Source organism: Simochromis diagramma, unplaced genomic scaffold, assembly GCF_900408965.1.
Source record: "Simochromis diagramma unplaced genomic scaffold, fSimDia1.1 OVJJ01000123.1, whole genome shotgun sequence".
NCBI lineage: Eukaryota > Metazoa > Chordata > Actinopteri > Cichliformes > Cichlidae > Simochromis > Simochromis diagramma.
The window spans coordinates 3,601,720-3,620,052 of record NW_024386778.1 but is presented as its reverse complement, the minus strand read 5'-3'; the positions used below and the strand labels follow the sequence as shown (position 1 = coordinate 3,620,052).

General features: G+C 39.7%; 1 protein-coding gene across 4 annotated transcripts in view; it reads right to left on the bottom strand.

Moving 5' to 3' along the window:
* Positions 1-18,333, bottom strand: part of LOC120721729 (protein turtle homolog B-like) — a 155,154-nt gene that overhangs the window by 11,417 nt on the left and 125,404 nt on the right. For 3 of the 4 annotated variants that reach the window (XM_040012240.1, XM_040012247.1, XM_040012263.1), the window contains one exon: positions 7,332-8,969. In XM_040012240.1, the coding sequence (XP_039868174.1) occupies positions 7,332-8,969 (1,638 nt within the window). Of the gene's footprint in view, positions 1-6,235; positions 6,282-7,331; positions 8,970-18,333 lie in introns of all 4 variants that reach the window. The other variant, XM_040012255.1, reaches the window with a different exon arrangement.

The following is an 18,333-nucleotide window of genomic DNA, read 5'->3' as shown; positions in this document are numbered from 1 at the left end:
TGTGACATCATTTATGACCCCAGGTATGTATGTACACACACACACAAACACACACACACACACACACATATCTATATGCCTGGGAGCTTGCAGGTTCCTGTGCAGTGTCTTTGCTGTTCCTAGGACTGTACTCTTCTTGACAGAGATCTCAGGTCCCTCAGTTACTATGGGGGCAACTGTTGCCTTCATCCTCCACACCCTCCTTCTTTAGCACTTTTCTCAGCCCTTGGTTTTTCTCAAACGTCCAGTCTTCTTTTTTGCTGTCAGTTGGTATAGCTACATCTATTACTGCTGCCTTCTTCCTCTGATTGTCCACCACTTCTCTGTCTGGTTGGTTGATCGTGAGCAGTTTTTCTGCATCTGGAAGTCCCACAGGATCTTCGCTCTGTCATTCTCAACCACCCAGGGGTGTGTGTCCCAATTTCGGGACTTCCATGCCGTACTCCGCACAGCTGTTCCTGTACACAGACACTTGGTTAGACCTCAGCCTCTATCGATCTTGTACTTAGAGCTTGTTCCTGTGTGGCCATGATTAGTTCCACTGCGCTGTCTTTCAGTCCAGCTTGATCTAGCTCAGTGGTTCTCAAACTTTTCACAATGACTACCACCTCATAAAATACATGGCTCTTAAAGCACCGCCCCTATGACCGACATTAAAGTACAGTAGTAGGCCTATTTAACACCATATACAGTTTACCAGAGACAATTTTATTTCTTATATGAATGTTATTTATTTTAACTGTCATAAACAGGATGTGACTAGTGACAATAATAACAAGTGTACTGCAATCGTATAATGTATGAACCCTAAACTGCTCTGCGTTTATTAAGGCTGTTGTGGTTTTAACATGTTTTAATGCTTTGTATCTTGTTCTATTTAATGTGAACAAGCCCCTAAAAAGATCACTGTTGGCCTCTCTTGGTTTTTATTACCACTATTCATTTTAATGCTTAATTTTTAAAACCTTACGATGTAACTACAGCCCAGCCCATGCAGCAGTAAATTAATGACTAACCTCATATTGTGGATGGATTATCTCAGTAGTTCTCCTGATTAAAGTTTGGTCCGTTTACAGCATCCTGCCATGCGATTGCATTTCTCCCTAACCATCAGGAACCTTCACGTTAACTTTTATCGAGTGGAAAAAAGTTAGCGTTCATCCTCCAGCTTCACTGTGTTTATGTTATGCTAACAAAGCTGTGTCGCTAGCGATCACATAGCACATCATTATATACCAGCTAGTCCAACTTCAGTAACCCTACAAACGTCACTGCTGTTTAGTTTTCTGTCTTCATTTATGTCGGAAGGGATAGCAGAGCTGTACATTTTAATTTTTCAGAAATCCCTCAGTCAGAACATGATACATTATTTAATCTTAAAAATGTTTTTGGAGACTTCCACGTACCACTAGAGGGAGCCCACATACCAGCAATGGTACACACACAGTTTGAGAGTGACTGGTCTAGTCGTTGGTATGATTTCTTCATGTCAGTCACGTCTTCTAGCTGCCTGTGGAACATACCATGCAGGAGTCTGTCCTTCCATTATGCTGCTCATTTCCTCCTCTTAATTCTTCGGTTTATGCTGCCTGAGATATTCACTAAGCACATGACTGGCTGTGGCTATCTTCCTGATGTACTTATCGATGTTTGTTGCTTCATCCTGGATAGTGGTTTGGACAGTCACTAGTCCTCAGGCTCCTTCCTTTTGCTTAGCATACTGTCTCAGGGTGCTGGACTTGGGGTGAAACCCTTTATGCATCGTAAAGAACTTTCTTGTCTTGATGTCAGTGGGTTCTCTCTTCCTCTTTTGCCGGCTTATTATCCCAGCAGGATAACTGGCAAGGCTTATGTGTTGACTGCCAGGACTTGTTCTTCCCATTCAGCAGACTGCTCAGGACTTGCCTTACTCTCTGAAGGTATTTGGGGCTTTCCTAGTGGCCTCTTCATGGTTCCCATTCAGGATCCAAGGTACTTGTAGCTATCCTTGATGTCTGCAATGCTGCCTTCTGGTAGTTCATTACCCTCAGTTTTACTTTTTTGACTTTCTTCCCTCTCTGTGTTACCATCTAACTACATTTCTCTCCAGTCTGATGTTGTTCTTTTTTTTTTAACCATGATAGACATACTTGGAGTAGCAAGATTTTCTGCAAAAACAATTGCAAAAGCTTTGACGGAGATAATTTGGCTAATGCCAAATTGATAAACTGGCTCAAATGAATGATTGTCAACATCAGAACATGAAGATTATCAAATTTCAGATTATTTTGATACACTATTGTGTACATGAATCCTTCCCATAGAGGTGGGCCCTTAAGGAGGTGATCAGGATATTTCTGCGATGCATCTGCAATGTGTGCCCAGAGCACAGGTTGTATTGCAAATTGTGTTTGAAAGACAAAGCAGTGTCACCTTGCACAGAACCTCACTGCTATTATTTTATTTTATATTATCTGTTATCTTTCCATAATTAGATAAGTAATTTCTTTCAGATATGTCAGCAATCCAAACATTTTCAAGTCTTTCTTTACAAAATATTTTCTACATTACACATCTACATACAAGATTGTTTTTAATTAATGAAGCACCTATCAATGGAATTGATCAAATATGAAAGAACGCCCCAAATGTGGCTCTACCGGATTGTAGATTGTTGTTGATCAAAGCATTATAGACTGAGTTCAACATTTTGGTGTTAAAATGATACTACCATCTAGGTATAGATCAGTCCCTCAAACATAACATGTTAAATGTATTATTTTCTATTTTTATTGAAGCAAAGACAATTTGTGTTGCAGGGAAGTGTCAGAGGAGGATGCTAAATAAACTGTGCAGGTGTAATTTTTGTTTTTAACTCCTTTTGCAAAGAAACAATAAAAAATATACAGTAAGATAAAGAAACGAGCATATGTATAAAAAATGGAAATCACTTTTTAAAAAGTCCTGTTTCCAATATGTCAGGGTCATGTCCTTACTTTGTATATTTAGATGCTAAAATAGCTTTGTGACTTGAGGGTTAATTAGATTGCTTTAAACTGGACTTAATTTCACCTTTAATGTAGCCTGATTGTTTTAAGGCATCTTATCAAGTAGAATTCCCTTACTGCCTTGGTATTCAGATTTGCTTGTCACAGGGAATACTTTAAGTAACTAAATTATTCCTGTTAACTAAGTCTACACAGGAAGTGATTTGCTTTCCAGGCATCACTTTGAAGCTGACAGGTGGTTGCTAGTTGATAATCCGGACTCCAGCTGAATAAGCAACCTTCTTCAGCTTAGAAGTTGGGAAACGATCATTTTGGGTCCTGACATTTCTTTTTTTTTTTCAGTCTTGTGGTGAGACAAACTTGGGAACTGGCCAAAAAGGCAGAGTACAGCTACACTCTGAGCAATACTGATACATAAGAAATTTGACAAAAACAACCAGCTCACAAGAGACAGCTGAACATAAACTATGGTTAATCCATCCATCCCAAAAGCCAAGCAGTTAGCAGTGTGCTCTGCTTTGTCTTGACATAGTGAAAAATGGGTAACAATTTGAAACGCCAGCTGGCGGTAGCTGGTAGGCATACCAAAATGCACAATGTTCAGTCTGAGTATACAGTGGTCCCTCGCTTTTTGCGGCTTCGCTGTTTCGTGGATTTGTTTTGTGTGTGTGTGCAATTTTGCATGCTTTTTTTTTTTTTTTTTTTTTTTTTTACAGCGCATTGTGTTCCGTGTCCTGATCGGTTGTAGACCAGTGTCAATTAATCTCCTCCGTGCCGTGTCTCCTGTCTCCTGTGTAATGTGTTCAACTTGTCAAATTTACATAAATCTTCGATTGCTAGCAGTGTGACTCTGAAGTGCTGTACTGTATGTTTGTACGTTTTCTCCCCAACAAACACAACAATGTCGACGAAACGTTTTGCACCGTCAAAGGCACCTGCAGTAGCACGTAAAAGGCAGAGGACGATGCTAACCATCGCACAAAAAGTTGGACTTCTGGACATGCTAAAGGAAGGTAGAAGTTACCGTATTTTTTGGACCATAAGGCACACCGAATTATGGTAAATGGCCTGTATTTGTATAGCGCTTTACTAGTCCCTAAGGACCCCAAAGTGCTTTACACAACCAGTCATCCACCCATTCACACACTGGTGATGGCAAGCTACATTGTAGCCACAGCCACCCTGGGGCGCACTGACAGAGGCGAGGCTGCCGGACACTGGCGCCACCGGGCCCTCTGACCACCACCAGTAGGCAACGGGTGAAGTGTCTTGTCCAAGGACACAACGACCGAGACTGTTCAAGCCGGGGTCGAACCGGCAACCTTCCGATTACAAGGCGAACTCCCAACTCTTGAGCCTCGATCGCCCGTTGAGGCGCATTAAGCAAAACAAAACAGTCAGATAAGTCAAACAACTCATTCTTCTTGCTTCCTCTACTTCTGTACCATTGATTCATTGAATTCATGTTGAATTCTCTGGCAGCTGCTCTATTCCCATGTTCTGGACCTGAAAACAGGGTTTGATCTTTGGTTTCATTCTATAATACTGGAATTATTTTTCTACGAAGGTTTGAAGTTTGAGGGTGTTTAAACAAGAGAGAAAAGTGTACAAAGTGTGTAGTGAGGGGTTTTACAGCCTTAAAACATCTATAATAACTTTAAAAAATAACGTTGGCTACTTTGCGGATTTCACCTATCGCAGGTTATTTTTAGAACGTAACTCCTGCGATAAATAACGGACCACTGTAGCCCAGTTCAATCTTTACCAAAAGCTACCCATAAATGTATTTCTAATAACAAAGCTTGATTCACTGGCTGGGACCACATCCTCATAAGTTTGACAGCATTTCTAGTAGATAATGGCAGATGATGTGATCATGAATTGGGGCTGCGGCTTGGGGAAGGCCTCAGAGAGAACTGGCAGCAGCTCCCGGGCCAGGCAGATCCCCATGTACTAATGAGTAGTTAAATCATTGTAAAAGGGAGGGAGTGAGGGTGGGGTGCAAAAACGAGAACAAATAGCTTGTAGAGAACCGGAAGGGACATGTATGGAGGTTTGGCCCCACTTCTGAAATCCAGATAAATTATCTTGAATAAGAGTTCAGCGGCATGAGGAAGAGCAGTCCCCACACAAGTGGACAAGTGGTTTAGTCTTTAGCGGTATATTTCAGTGATACAGCAGAACAAGATTCCCACATTACAGGGAGGGAGAAGCTGCAATAGATGGAACAGATGTTCTGGAGAACTTTTTGAATAAAATTCTTCGCTTTGCTTGATTCTTGACTTTTTCTAGTATTATACTACTACTGGTGTAGAGGGTTTCTTGAGGTGCTGACCTATTGTTCAGGGGAAGACTGCATCATGTCAAAATAAATGGCTATAGGGCTATGAAAACATCAGAGTTGTTGCACACACAACAACCAATATGGTGACCATTAATGAGGGTTAAAGGCATACTCATAGATGCTGACCCATTACTTAGCCAAGCGAACTTAACCCCTTTAATGCACTTAGTTCAGTGTATTTTACTCATGTGACTTTTGCATACCATGCCCGAAAAACATGAGCTGCGTGCAGTTCAGCTGGACTCGAGCATACGACATGGTACTGTGTCCCGGGCTGCAAGACCTGTCTCAACTCAGGTACAAAAGGCCTAAAAACATTAACTATTACTACTGCTGGAGTGTGCTTTTCAAAAGTATGTGTGTGTGTGTGTAGGTGTGTGTGTCAAAGAAACAGAAAGGATAAGTGAAATGTACTTTGACCATCAAGCATTGTATAAGTGCCAGCTGATCTTTGCTGAAGTAATTTGGTTAAGGTTATATGTAGTGATGTAAATAAAAACTTTTAAATGTTTTCATGAGATATATACACTAAGGATATATCCATCTGTGATTTGGTATCCTTAACAGATTAACAGGATTAACGTTTTTGTGATTGTGGTCAGTTAGCAAACAACTCAAGCATGAAAACATGTTGGTGAGACATTTCTGACCTGATCTATTATCTTACAGATGGCATATGCATATCAGTCAGAATGCATAATGTACTTAAGACTGCAGAACTTAAAATGCATAGCCACTTTGACATAAAGGGAAAAAAAGAAAGAACTGAAATCAGCTACATGTGTTGACTGAAGTAAGGAACAACTCAAAGACTCAAAGGCTTGTATTCCCCTTTAAAGGACGAGGTGATCAAAAAAGTCCCACCTGCTAACCCCCCCCTTTCAGACATGGATCCAACCCTTACCTATTGCGGTGTAGAGGACCTGGTCACAACAACGCTGCCCAGATAGCTGAGATCAATCAAAAACAAAGCAGGTAAGACTCCAGGAGCCATCAAGAACCACCACACTGCCCCTACTTGATAATGATGGAGACATTGCAGTACATGAGAAGCGGACAGGCCCTGTGACACACTTTGCCCAACAACCTTCCCTTGGTAGTCAGACCTGGATGACCTGAAGGCGTTTAAGGGAGTTGGGGAGGCGTGGGTTATAGAATGGGGGAGGAAAGTAGAGTAGGAAAAAAAATCTGAAAGATTGGACAGCAAGGGAGAATTGGTCATGCAATCAAGTTACTAAGGCTGAGGATGGGCCGCAGGGCCTGCCACGATGAACTCATCCCTCTGCATGATAAAGGCATCTTCAAAGGCTTGGAGCTGGACATAACAATGGGTGTTTTCTCTGGGGAACTGACTTGGTGGATATTATGAGAGTCCTCCTGTTAGGTGAAAGCAGGGTAACATAATACAGATGGAAAAACAGGGATCCCGTGGTGATGTCTGCATATTACCAGGCTTTCAGGGGCCTGCCCCCCCCCCCAAAAAAGCATTTGACTGGCCATGGTTTTTAATTTTTTTTTAACCAGATGGATTGTAGCCCTTAAAGGTCTGAAATGCAATCTGTGAAGCAAATGCATTTTCTTGTCAATTCACCATTTACTTACTTACTTTTAGCATTTTCACATGAAAATTTACGATGTACATTTCCAGGTGAATATTTTGAAACAGTGCTTCAGAGATTCAGTGGGTGAGTAAGTTTATGTCTGACATGAAAAGCAGCACTGACCAAATTGAAGCTAAACTTAAAAAAAGGAAATCAAAAACAAAAATCCGAACAAAATGGTTTCCTTCCACCATACAACTTTCATTTTCATTAAGTCAAATGAAAAAAGCATAAGCTAAACTATAAAATTAATTTGCCACAGAGATGACTTTAGGAAATAATGATTAGTACATAGCACTTCAGAAACAAAAATATCAGAGCAACTTCACAAACCAAAGCATTATGGGTTGGGGCAGATGACTCAAATGGTATCCCGCTCTGTAATCCTTATGGACCTACCCTGAAGCTGACAACTGGGGTGGAGAAGGCTCCGATGGAAGGATCTCCTCCTCAGTCCTCCTTTGAGATGGCATCTGCCCAAATATGTTGCTGCTTTCCATGGGGGGTGATGGAGACTGGGAAGCTGGGTAGCTGGTTGCAGAGGTGGCAAAGGCCATGTGGGAATGGTAGCTGGGGCTTGTTCTCCTGCTACCCTGGGCTTGAGCAGGTGAGGAGGAGGGAGAAGATCTTCTTGAGAAGCTGGCTGTGGAAGGAGGGAGGAGGGTAATCTCAGACATCTCTGAAGGTATAGTAGGTTGGACAATGCCGGGACGTGGCCTGGGACGAACTACTATCTCTGGGGAGCCCTCATGAGAGCTAAGGGGGCTTTGGGTGAGGGGTGAGAGGCGAGAGGGCTGAAGAACCACCTGATGCATGCCAGAATCCATCCTACGAGCATGTCTGGGACTGAAATGAGGAGTGGTTTCAAACCATCGTGTGTCCAAGCTACTGAATGTGCTAGGAACAATATGGGCCATTGGATCGGTGTAAGGCAAAACCGGCACACCCATTCCATGGCTTGTGTGTCTTAGCTGCCCTAAATGTGCCTCTTGCATAGCTAAATGCTTGGCTGGGGAGCCATGAGGCCTGGCCTTGCTGGGAGACTTGCTTGAGTGGCTCTTTGGGGCCTCCAGTGGCAGGACAGCTGGATAAGTGGGCATTGGAAGAGAGGAGGTCTGGATAGCACTAAGGGGAAGAACATGAGGTGGAGGGGGATAGGGAGAATCGTGGCGGAGATGCAAAGGTTGATGTGGTGGAAAAATGAACTGGGGTCCCTCCAAACTTGCAAAGGTGAAATCCAATCCCTGCCAAATCTCTGGAGAACGAATGGAAGAGGTGAGGGTCAGTGGAAGTGGAAAACCAGAGACAGCATATTGCGGAAAATCACTTTCTCCCATTTCTTCAGGAATCATAGCGTGGCCAAAAGGACCCTCAGCAAGGTATGGAGGGGAGGACATGACAGAGCTAAGTGGGCTGGTATCTGGCATGTAAAAAGGAGGTGGAGGATCATGATCTCCAGGAGGACCTAGATAGCCATAAAAAGCCCTGTGGTGGAGAGAGCCTCGGATCTGCCCAGTGGCCTGGAGCCGACTGCTCTCCATGATGGTCATACCTTCGAAGGGCCTGTGGAAATGAGAGCTGTAGGCTGGAGGTTGCAGGTAGGATTCCTGACTGGAGATAGGGGAGATCTGGTGAGGCCGCAAGGGGGGCATAACTGGTGGAAGAGCCCTAGCGTCATCATTCTCTTCATCTGACTGTCGGAATTCAGGATATAGGTCTGATTCTTCCACAAACGGGAAGCCCTCAATTCGCCGGGGTTTGACAGACATTTCTCTGTCTGTAGGATCTATAACAAAACGTCCATCTGGGCCTCGACTGATGAGTTCAATGGGTGTTGTTGCTTCAGCTTCATGCTTGGGGATGCTGTATTTCTTGCTTGTTATTGCTCTTTTGGTCTTTTTGTATAGAGATAATTCCTCCTTCTTCCCTGGACTTGGGGGTGGTTTTTTTCCACGCTGGTCATGACTATCTTCAGATGATTCTGATGGAGATGCCTTTGAACGAATGCTCTCTGGGCTCACCTTTCCTGAAGATGACCTGTGGAAAACAATACAGATGAAGTGATCATTTAAAATGGTACTTCTTTACAAAATAACAGTTTACTGATGGTGCTGGAGATGAATCCAACTACACCAGAACAAAACATGGATTAAAGAAAGAAAAACTAGACCCCATTTACAGGATTCCAAGTTCTAAGTCAAAGCAGTGATCATGAATCATTAGCAAACAGAAATTCAGCAAGATACATTTCCTGTTTATTTTTAGGCAGTTAAACTAGAACAACAAATACGCAAACTTTCAAACTCAGAGAAGGCACTCCTCCGACGAGACTAAAGCTTTATCCCACAATTTTAAAGTAAGTCAAACCAAAATGTAACAATTTCTTCCTTTGTCAGCGTTCCACTTCTCCATCAAGTTTCATATGAATTTGGTAAGTGAAAAAACATCTTGACAATACTGGACACATCGTGACTTTTTTTTTCAAAAGTAAAAGTGAATGGAGTGTAGATGTAGAGGTTTGGTGACATAAGACAAATGTTTGTTTCCAAAGCAGTAATTAAAGTGCACACAAGAAGGGGATATCAACTAAACTGTACAATACACAAAATCATTAAATTCATGCATAATTCTGACAACAACAAACTGGTTTATTGGTACCCACACGAACACTCAATATGTCTGTCCTGAAGGCATGTGCATAGACCAGTTTTAACCATTGCAGTAAAAGACTGTGTACCGGACCCAAGAACTACTAGTAGTTATCTGTAATTTGTTAGATTTATAACTTTTTATGTTATTGGTTTTAAAAGCGGTTTAACATTTAGTCTTATAATGGGATGCCTTAGTTGCAGAATGCTTATATCATATGCCATATTACTGCATTTTACCTTCTTTCATTCCCTCTATATCATCCCCCACTTTACACCTGATACTTTAGCTCTACTTCATCATTATCATTTCCTAAAGCTAAAGGCAAACCAGTACGTGTACGGTACAATTTTACTACCAATGAAAATTTCATTCATTCAAAAGTTGAATTCCATTGCAGTATGACGTCACATTTTCCCATTACAAAGCACTGTCAGGAGCACAAAAAAACCAAAGAAACATGATACCCCAAAACTAAATAAATAAATAATAAATAAATAATTTCACCTGATATTAGAAACAGAGAGCTGTTTGTAAAACCCAATGGTTATCGGTTAGTAATAAATTTTGAGCAACACTGTAGTAACAAGTATGAAGTGGCTGTACTGACCAACACTGTTAAAGCTCTAGTATGGTAGAGCTATGACTGATTTGTGAGAAAGGAGAGACTTTGATTGATGACATATATAGAAAATTAAGAATATCAGAGCGTGGAGTGAATGATTAGCCACATTTATCAAAACTAACTGAAAGGATAATTCAATCACCATACCCAGTGAAGGGTATCCCACTAGTTGGGATACATACTATTTTGTGCCAATTTTGCAAGTGTTTGAACAATTTTGGTATCTATCCTTCTATATGATATCTGAGAGGTCTTGACCAAATTCAAAATTTTTAAAAGATTACGAGTTACAGTATATAACTTGTGCTTGTATATAACAAGAAACTGAGACACTTTGATGTTATCAAAGTCTTTCTAACCAAATTCTTGTTAGAAATTAGTACTAGAGCGCTATAGGAAAAAGGAAATGAAACCACAATTTCTTTGAAGCCACAATCCCTTTATTTAGTGATAAAAGTCATTTATAGCAGGTCTGTTTGTTATAACCTAAATAAACAGTATAGTAGGCAATGTCACATGCAATACATGTTAAAGGTACCAGGTTTCAGTAGCTACCTTCACTGAAAAATACCATCTGCTATTTGAAGTCATGAGGACTTCTCATTAAATGTAACAACAATTTGTTTATCATTACAATAACACCAGATCAATCAATGTTAGAAATTTGTGTAGACAACAACATTGTATTTCTAAACTATGTGAAAGATGGTGTCTATGATGAACCAGGATCTTTGTTAGGTATTTATTTCTTGCAAGCAATATTGGTTGAAAATGATATAAAATTTAGTAGAAGTTAGTTGTTGTTATGGTAACAAATATTGCTGATAACATTCATAAATCTGTTATCAGACCTACATAGCTGTAATGCTGCTGGAGTTCCTTATATGATTATGGCTGGTTTGTATACACTGTGGTTTGAATATAAGCTCCCTGCCTCTCTTGCAAGAGAGAAGATACTTATTAGGGACTAGAAAGAGACAGCATACTTATCCTATATTGGCTTCCTGCTAAATCCAGAATTGAATTTAAATCCTTCTCATTATATACAAGGTTTTGAATAATCAGGGTCATCTTAATGACCTTTTAGTATTGTTTCAACCCATTAGAGCACTTCATTCTCAGAGTACAGCCTTAGTTGTTGTTCCTAGCGTATTTGAAAGTAGAATATGAAGTAGAGCCTTAAGCTTTCAGGCCCTCTTCTGTGGAACCAACTCCCAGTTTGGATCTGGGAGACAGACATCCATTCTACTTTTAGCATTAAGTTTAAAACGTTCATTTTTGATTAAAAAAAAAATATATATATAGCAAGGGCTGGATCAGGTGACCCTGAATCTTCCCTTAGTTATTCTGCAATAGGTCTAGGTTGCTGAAGGCTTTTTTATTCACCTTTTTCACAAACTGTGAATAAGTTTTTTATACACCACTCTGCATGTAATCATTAGTTATTAATAATCTCTGGCTCTCTCCCATCTTTAACTCATCTGTCTCCCTTCACCCCAACCAGTCGTGGCAGGTGGCTGTCTCTCCGAGCTTGTTTCTGCCGGAGGTTTCTTCCTGTTAAAAGATTTTCCTTCCTACTGTCGCCAAAGTGCTTGCTCAAAGAGCATCATATGATTGTTGGGGGTTTCTCTGTTTTCTTTGTATTATTGTCGGGTCTTTACTTTACAATATAAAGCATCTTGAGGCAACTGTTGTTTGATTTGGCACTATATATTGTCAATTAAACTGAACTGAATTAAATCGAATTGAACATATTAGTTACTGACATATTTATCCTTATAGTACAAACTGGTTTGTTTAGGCTTCTGGAAACTCAGCAGTTAGAAGTAATGGATGAATCTCCTAAATGGATCATTATCCACAGCTTCACAACTCCACAGCTTATGGATATGCAGGCAATGAGACCTGTCTTCATCAATACATTTTCACATTAGTTTAACAGAGCTTCAGAAATATAGCCCGTCCACAGTCACAAGGCAAAAAAAGTGAGTGAAATTACATGACCATTTGCAAATGGTAGAAAGACATGAGCTGGTGTTAAGCAGAAGGTTACTTCTTAGAAGAGTCAATGGCAGGACAAGTTAAGGAAATCAAACGAGTTACTAAAAGACACAATCAAGAAGAAAACATGGGTGCCTGTGTCAAAGTTTCCAAAAGTCTGTGTCTGTCTATTTCAACATATAAAGTGGTTTGGATAGAGCCAGGGCTAATTTCTGTTTTACTTGCAGTGAGTTTGAAAACAAACGTTTAAAATAGCTCATCCACATCTAGACTGAGATTTTCTGAAGGTTGCAAGAAGCTGTTGTTGCCCCAGGACAATGCTTAGTGCATCTTATTTTCCTGAAACACTTCAGCAGAGGTGTACCTCCTTATTACCAGCCACCGCACTTAATTTTTCAAAAATGGTTTATTTTGTCATTAAAGAAGGCCTACAAGACTTGGACATACAATTCACGTAACTGAGCAACATAGAGTCCCGATCAGAAGTTTAAGACCACTTGAAAAAAAGGTTCCAAGTGGAGCTTCAACATGCAACAAGGAGAAATGGGAGTGAGACAAAACATTTTTTTGAGCAGGCAATTTATTGAAAACAACTCTTAAACTGAAACAGGCTGTTCCCCAGCAGATCAAAAGTTTAGGACCACATGCCTTTAAAAGGCCAAATCTGTGCAAAAATCTGGATTCATTGTCATTTTCTGTCAGGTAGTCACACTGTCATGACATTCTGATGGCAAAGGCAAAAAAACTGAATATGGTCGGGTTGTTAAACTGCATAAGCAGGGTCTCTCACAGCGCGCCATCGCTGCTGAGGTGGGACGCAGTAAGACAGTCATTTGGAATTTCTTAAATGATCCTGAGGGTCAAGTGGAAGACACAAAAGAAATTCACCAACACTGACCAGGAGGATCCAGTTGGCTGTTCATCAAGACTCTGGACGATCCTCGACCCAAATTAAGGCAGTTACTGGTGCCGACTGCAGCCCCATAACCATCAGACTGCGTCTGAGACTGAAGGGGTTCAAAAACAAAAAAACGTCTTCAAAGGCTCCAAAGTTCTGTAGTGTTATACTTGAACACCACAGAACTGACTGCTTGGACTTCGCAAGAGAGCACCAAACATGAGACACTGAAAGGTGGAAGAAAGTTTTATTCTCTGATGAGAACAAATTTAACCTTGATGGTCCTGATGGTTTCCATTGTTACTGGCATGACAACCAGATGTCACCTGAGATGTTTTCTACGCGCTACAGTGGAGGGGGCACCATAATGGTCTGGGGTGCTTTTTCCTTCAGTGGAAGACAGTAGATGCCCTTCGTGTGGCTGTCTTCACCACTTGGAGAAATGTTCCCACTCACTTGCATCAAGCATGCTGCAACACATTTTTGAAGTGATCAACAATAACGGTGGAGCTGAGTTCGTGCTTGGAACTTTGATTTCTGTTTTGGGGGGTTTACGGGGGTTCTTTTGGAGGTGATCAGCTGCAAAACAACCTGTTTCAGTTTAAGCGTAGTTTTCTATAGATTACGTGCTCAAAAAATGTTTCGTCTCAATCCCATTTCTTCTTGTTGCATGCTGAAGCTCTACTTGGAAACTTGTTAAGAGCCAGACATGCAAAATATGATTTTTTGCCATTTTTCAATTGGTCTTAAACTTTTGATCGAGACTGTATATGTCTTACATTTAAAACATCAGGAATATCAAGTTCACAATATAAAGAATTTTAAAAGATCAGTTGCCTTGGACTAAATTTTTCACTGAATGAATCACCATTTTAATAATGAGTGGTCATTACATGTATGTATTGTACTTCTGTAACAGGGTCTAAGCGCTGGCCTTCATTAAATAAGAAGATTGCAATTACTCTGCAAGTATACTCTGGCCAAGGAGTGAGCCTAACTTAGCAAGAAGACTGGAGGCAGAAGGAAAAGGTTAGCTGTTCTCTCCAAAAAACTACAAACTCCCTCAGTAACTGCAATAAATCTAAAAAAATAAAGGACAGTAATATGAGTATAGCAGTAATATAGAGCAATATAATGAAAGATGATTGTGATTCATTCACTGTGACACATGAAAAAGAGTCCCATTATCTACTTCTTCTATCCTGAATAATATATTCTCATTTTCCCCCAGAGATTCAAATGAAGCTCCTTTACCGCTCATGAACGAAAGACTACGACCAGTATTGTTGTTGCCTGATTGTAGTTGTCCAGAAGCATGCAGACGGGTCAAGAGTCTGAGGTGCTGAACCAACGTGAAGGAGGGTATATAGTGTGCAAGAACAAAGGGACAATGGTTTGCACACTCACTGAGGACCATAACACTGGGACCTGTACCTGCTTGCGTCCAGCCCCTCCCAGTAGGGCTCAATGCTGGGAATGAGGCTAAGTGGACTCCTGCAGAGGTGGGGAGATCAGACAGTAAGAAGTGAGGAGCATATGGAAGTAAACAGGAAGCCTGGCAATGAGAGAGAGGGCAACCAAAAAGGAACAGAAAAAAATGAAAGAAAAAGCTGGTTCCTGTTCAGCAGCTTAGGGATGAGAAACATTAATGAGTTGGAGAATAACTCAACATAAAATTTCACAGAAAAAGCGTAAAGATAAGAAAAACTATGCGAGAGCAAAAAGAGGGTTTCCTGCCATAGTTTCATTTCCTCGCATTTCCCACTTCAGACACAAGAGGCTGAAAAAGCACAAAAGGACAAAGCAAAAAAAAACAAAAAACATTTCATTAAATGAGACCTTCTTTCCACACTGCACCATCTTATTGCCTTGAAATGGTGAAATATTAGGCTATACATGTTATTGTATAGTAATTTGCAAGCATCCACATGTGTATAGCAAGCATGCATTCGACCATGGTCCTCTACAATACTTTTGTGATATTTTAATACAGTTGTATTACACTCAGGATGTTCACTTCAAATCTGGTGCAGATTTCTCCCATTTACAAGAGCAGGGAAAAATCAGACTTTATTAACTAGCATGACAGCTGTGTCAGCGGTTACTTAAGTAATCTGAAAAATTCCTTGACAAACATTCCAGCCAGTGAATCAAACATACTCCCAAAACATCATAGAAATGCCTTTCACTTTTTAATGAAAGAAAATGTATGCCAAACAAAAAACGTATAGTATTTAGATTTTAGAAACTCCACTACAGACCTGCTCATGGTGTTAAAGGGAAAATCTATGATCCTAGTATATAAATGTATTTGGGGAAATAAGCTTAGAAAAACTGCAATTAAAGTCTGGCTTTTTTACCTGATGTTCAACTTGATCAATGTATTACTCCTAACCTCTCCCTCCCAAAGAGAAAGGAAGTCTCTGTTTTATGTTAGCAGATATTTAAATTCTGTACATGGGAGGTTTACTGACGTTTTTCTACAGTTTCTTTGTTGCACTCTAAAAAGTAATTCATCAGACCCGTTACCACCACTTAAATGCATGGCTGCAAGAGAAAGATTCTCTAATTTATTGATTAAGATAAATCTTCTAAATTGAAAACTTTATTTTGTTGGGGTGTGTTGACTTAATAATTTTGGTAATTATATCAACTTAACTTTGTATGTAATTTGAAATTAAAAGGGTTTAAAACAAAATTCTATTTGTAGTTTCTTAATGAAATTGGATAGATAACTTCATTTTTCTTCACTGTGACCTCTGATTTCAAGGTCCATCTCCTATCCAGTTAACATGTCCTACCAAATTCACATATTAAGACTGTGTTGCACGGAGGACTTGTATGCTGATGTTAAAGAGATTTTAATGTAAGTAACATTTTATTTACAAATAACAGTTCTACTAAAGCAATGCATTTGTGCTAGTAAGTGTTATGACCCGTAGTGGATTTGTTTCTGACGTTATGCTCATACAGCTGAGGAAATAGTTTATCATTATCATTATTATTATTATTAACGGTGAATACTTCTGTGAGAAGGATAGCTGTAGAGTTTCTGTTTGCCTCATTTATTTTATTTCTTGTATGCTATACATGATGTTACATTTTAAATTGTTTTGGTTACTATTGCAATACAGCAATACAGTAAGTACTGTTCTTGGTCTTAAGAGCTGCATCTATCCTTATTACTTTTTTTAAACACATCAAGTTTTATGAAATATTGTTAATATGATTCTGGTTGTATCACCCTGGCACAGACTATGTGAATCTCTTTGTCATTAAGTCTTTACATAGGCATTTTGTGTATACATAAACATCATTTAATATTTTTTAAAAATATATATGAAATTGATTTTTGTGGATTATCAGTTTTAAGCAAACTTAAATTTAATGCTTTATAAATAACAGGTTCCTTTTAAAGAAAATATTTGTAAAGCCTGACAATTGTTTGTAATAATCCTCAAATTGTCTTATAGCATTTTTCTGTATGTGTGGTGTACAGATTAAAAAAAAGAGTTCAAGAGAGTAACCGCTGTAAGTCTTGAATCTAATCTTTTGGCTAAACTTGACCATTGTACCCCAAAACTAATGGATGGGGTTTGATGAAGGGGAGGAGCTAAAGGACTGAGAATCTTGCTTCTTGAGGTATGATAATTATTTAGGCTTTGGCTAACTTCAGAATGCAGTTTGTTTGCAGCCACCTATATAATGTATTACTCATTTTGATACTTTATCTACTTTTTCTTAAATTGCACAATACTCTCAAAGTACGCAGAGAGGTACCCATCGACTCAACCCGGGAGAGAAGGAAGAGGACCTTTTCATGCAGTTTGGTGTAAATAATTCAGCATCTTGAATAAAAATGAAATGGATTTACAAATGTCACACCCATATCAGTGGCCCAACATAAAGGGAATGCACATATTGCCTATTTTTTACAGCATAAACTAGAACATTATAATTAGACCAACACAGTGAACCGCTCGTAAAGCAAGTAAAATATGTTGTTAGAAATCTTTTTAGGTCAAGCAGCCAAATTGGTCATAGAACATGTTATCTATGTCGTGCGATTATGTTTTGTGTTATGATACCATAATTTTGTCTCATTCTTATTAATGTATCCTAATTTTCATTCATGTCTGTATAAAAATAAATAAACAATAAGTCCACTGATGATCTAGATTCAGTAAGATTCAGTTAGGGTAAAAGTATAATCTGATTTCTGATTTATTTTCAGTGTTTAAATATAAAGCGTTGAAAGTTACAAATAAAATCCTTAAATGTTGAATTCATTTATTTCTTGAAAGCAGTTAAAATTACAAAAACAAGAAAAAGCTAAAATAATAATGATGAAGAAGAAAATCAGTAACCTAATGACACCATACAATACTTTCAAATAATGTGAAAAAAGTTGTTGGTGTAACATCATTTTATGAGTACACAGCTTAAAAAATAGATTTTAAGCTACCAATTATTAAGTAAGGGGTAGTTAAAATTACTTCTGATTATAGAGGAAAAGTTCATTCTCTTAACGTAATATAGTTTGTGGGTTCAACATAATTTCAACATAAGTTTTCATAACTCAGAAATATTCATGGAAGCTGTTGCGTCATTTTTTGTTGAGCTTAAACATTTGTTTTTAGAGTGTAATCAGATTTCATACTCTTTAATATTCTCACATGAAACTATAAAAGCTAACAGTGATTGTCTGTAAATATCCTCCCCCACCCTGTCTGAGGCCTTGGACTAAACTGAATTTTTAAAGTGTAGCACAGACAACATGGATGGGCTGTGCCACAGTAGGCGATCGTGGCTTAAGAGTTGGGAGTTCGCCTTGTAATCGGAAGGTTGCCGGTTCGAGCCCTGGCTTGGACAGTCTCGGTTGTTGTGTCCTTGGGCAAGACATTTCACCCGTTGCCTACTGGTGGTGGTCAGAGGGCCCGGTGGCGCCAGTGTCCGGCAGCCTCGCCTCTGTCAGTGCGCCCCAGGGTGGCTGTGGCTACAATGTAGCTGCCATCACCAGTGTGTGAATGGGTGGATGACTGGATATGTAAAGCGCTTTGGGGTCCTTAGGGACTAGTAAAGCGCTATTTACCATTTACAGAGCAAGCCATGCTGTTTGTCAGGTATTCGATCAACAATACTCCAAAAGCCACCAGACGCAGACGTCCAGCACAGAGACTCCATGTGGCTAGGGTGAAGCTTAGCAAACAGTTAGCAACTACAGCCGG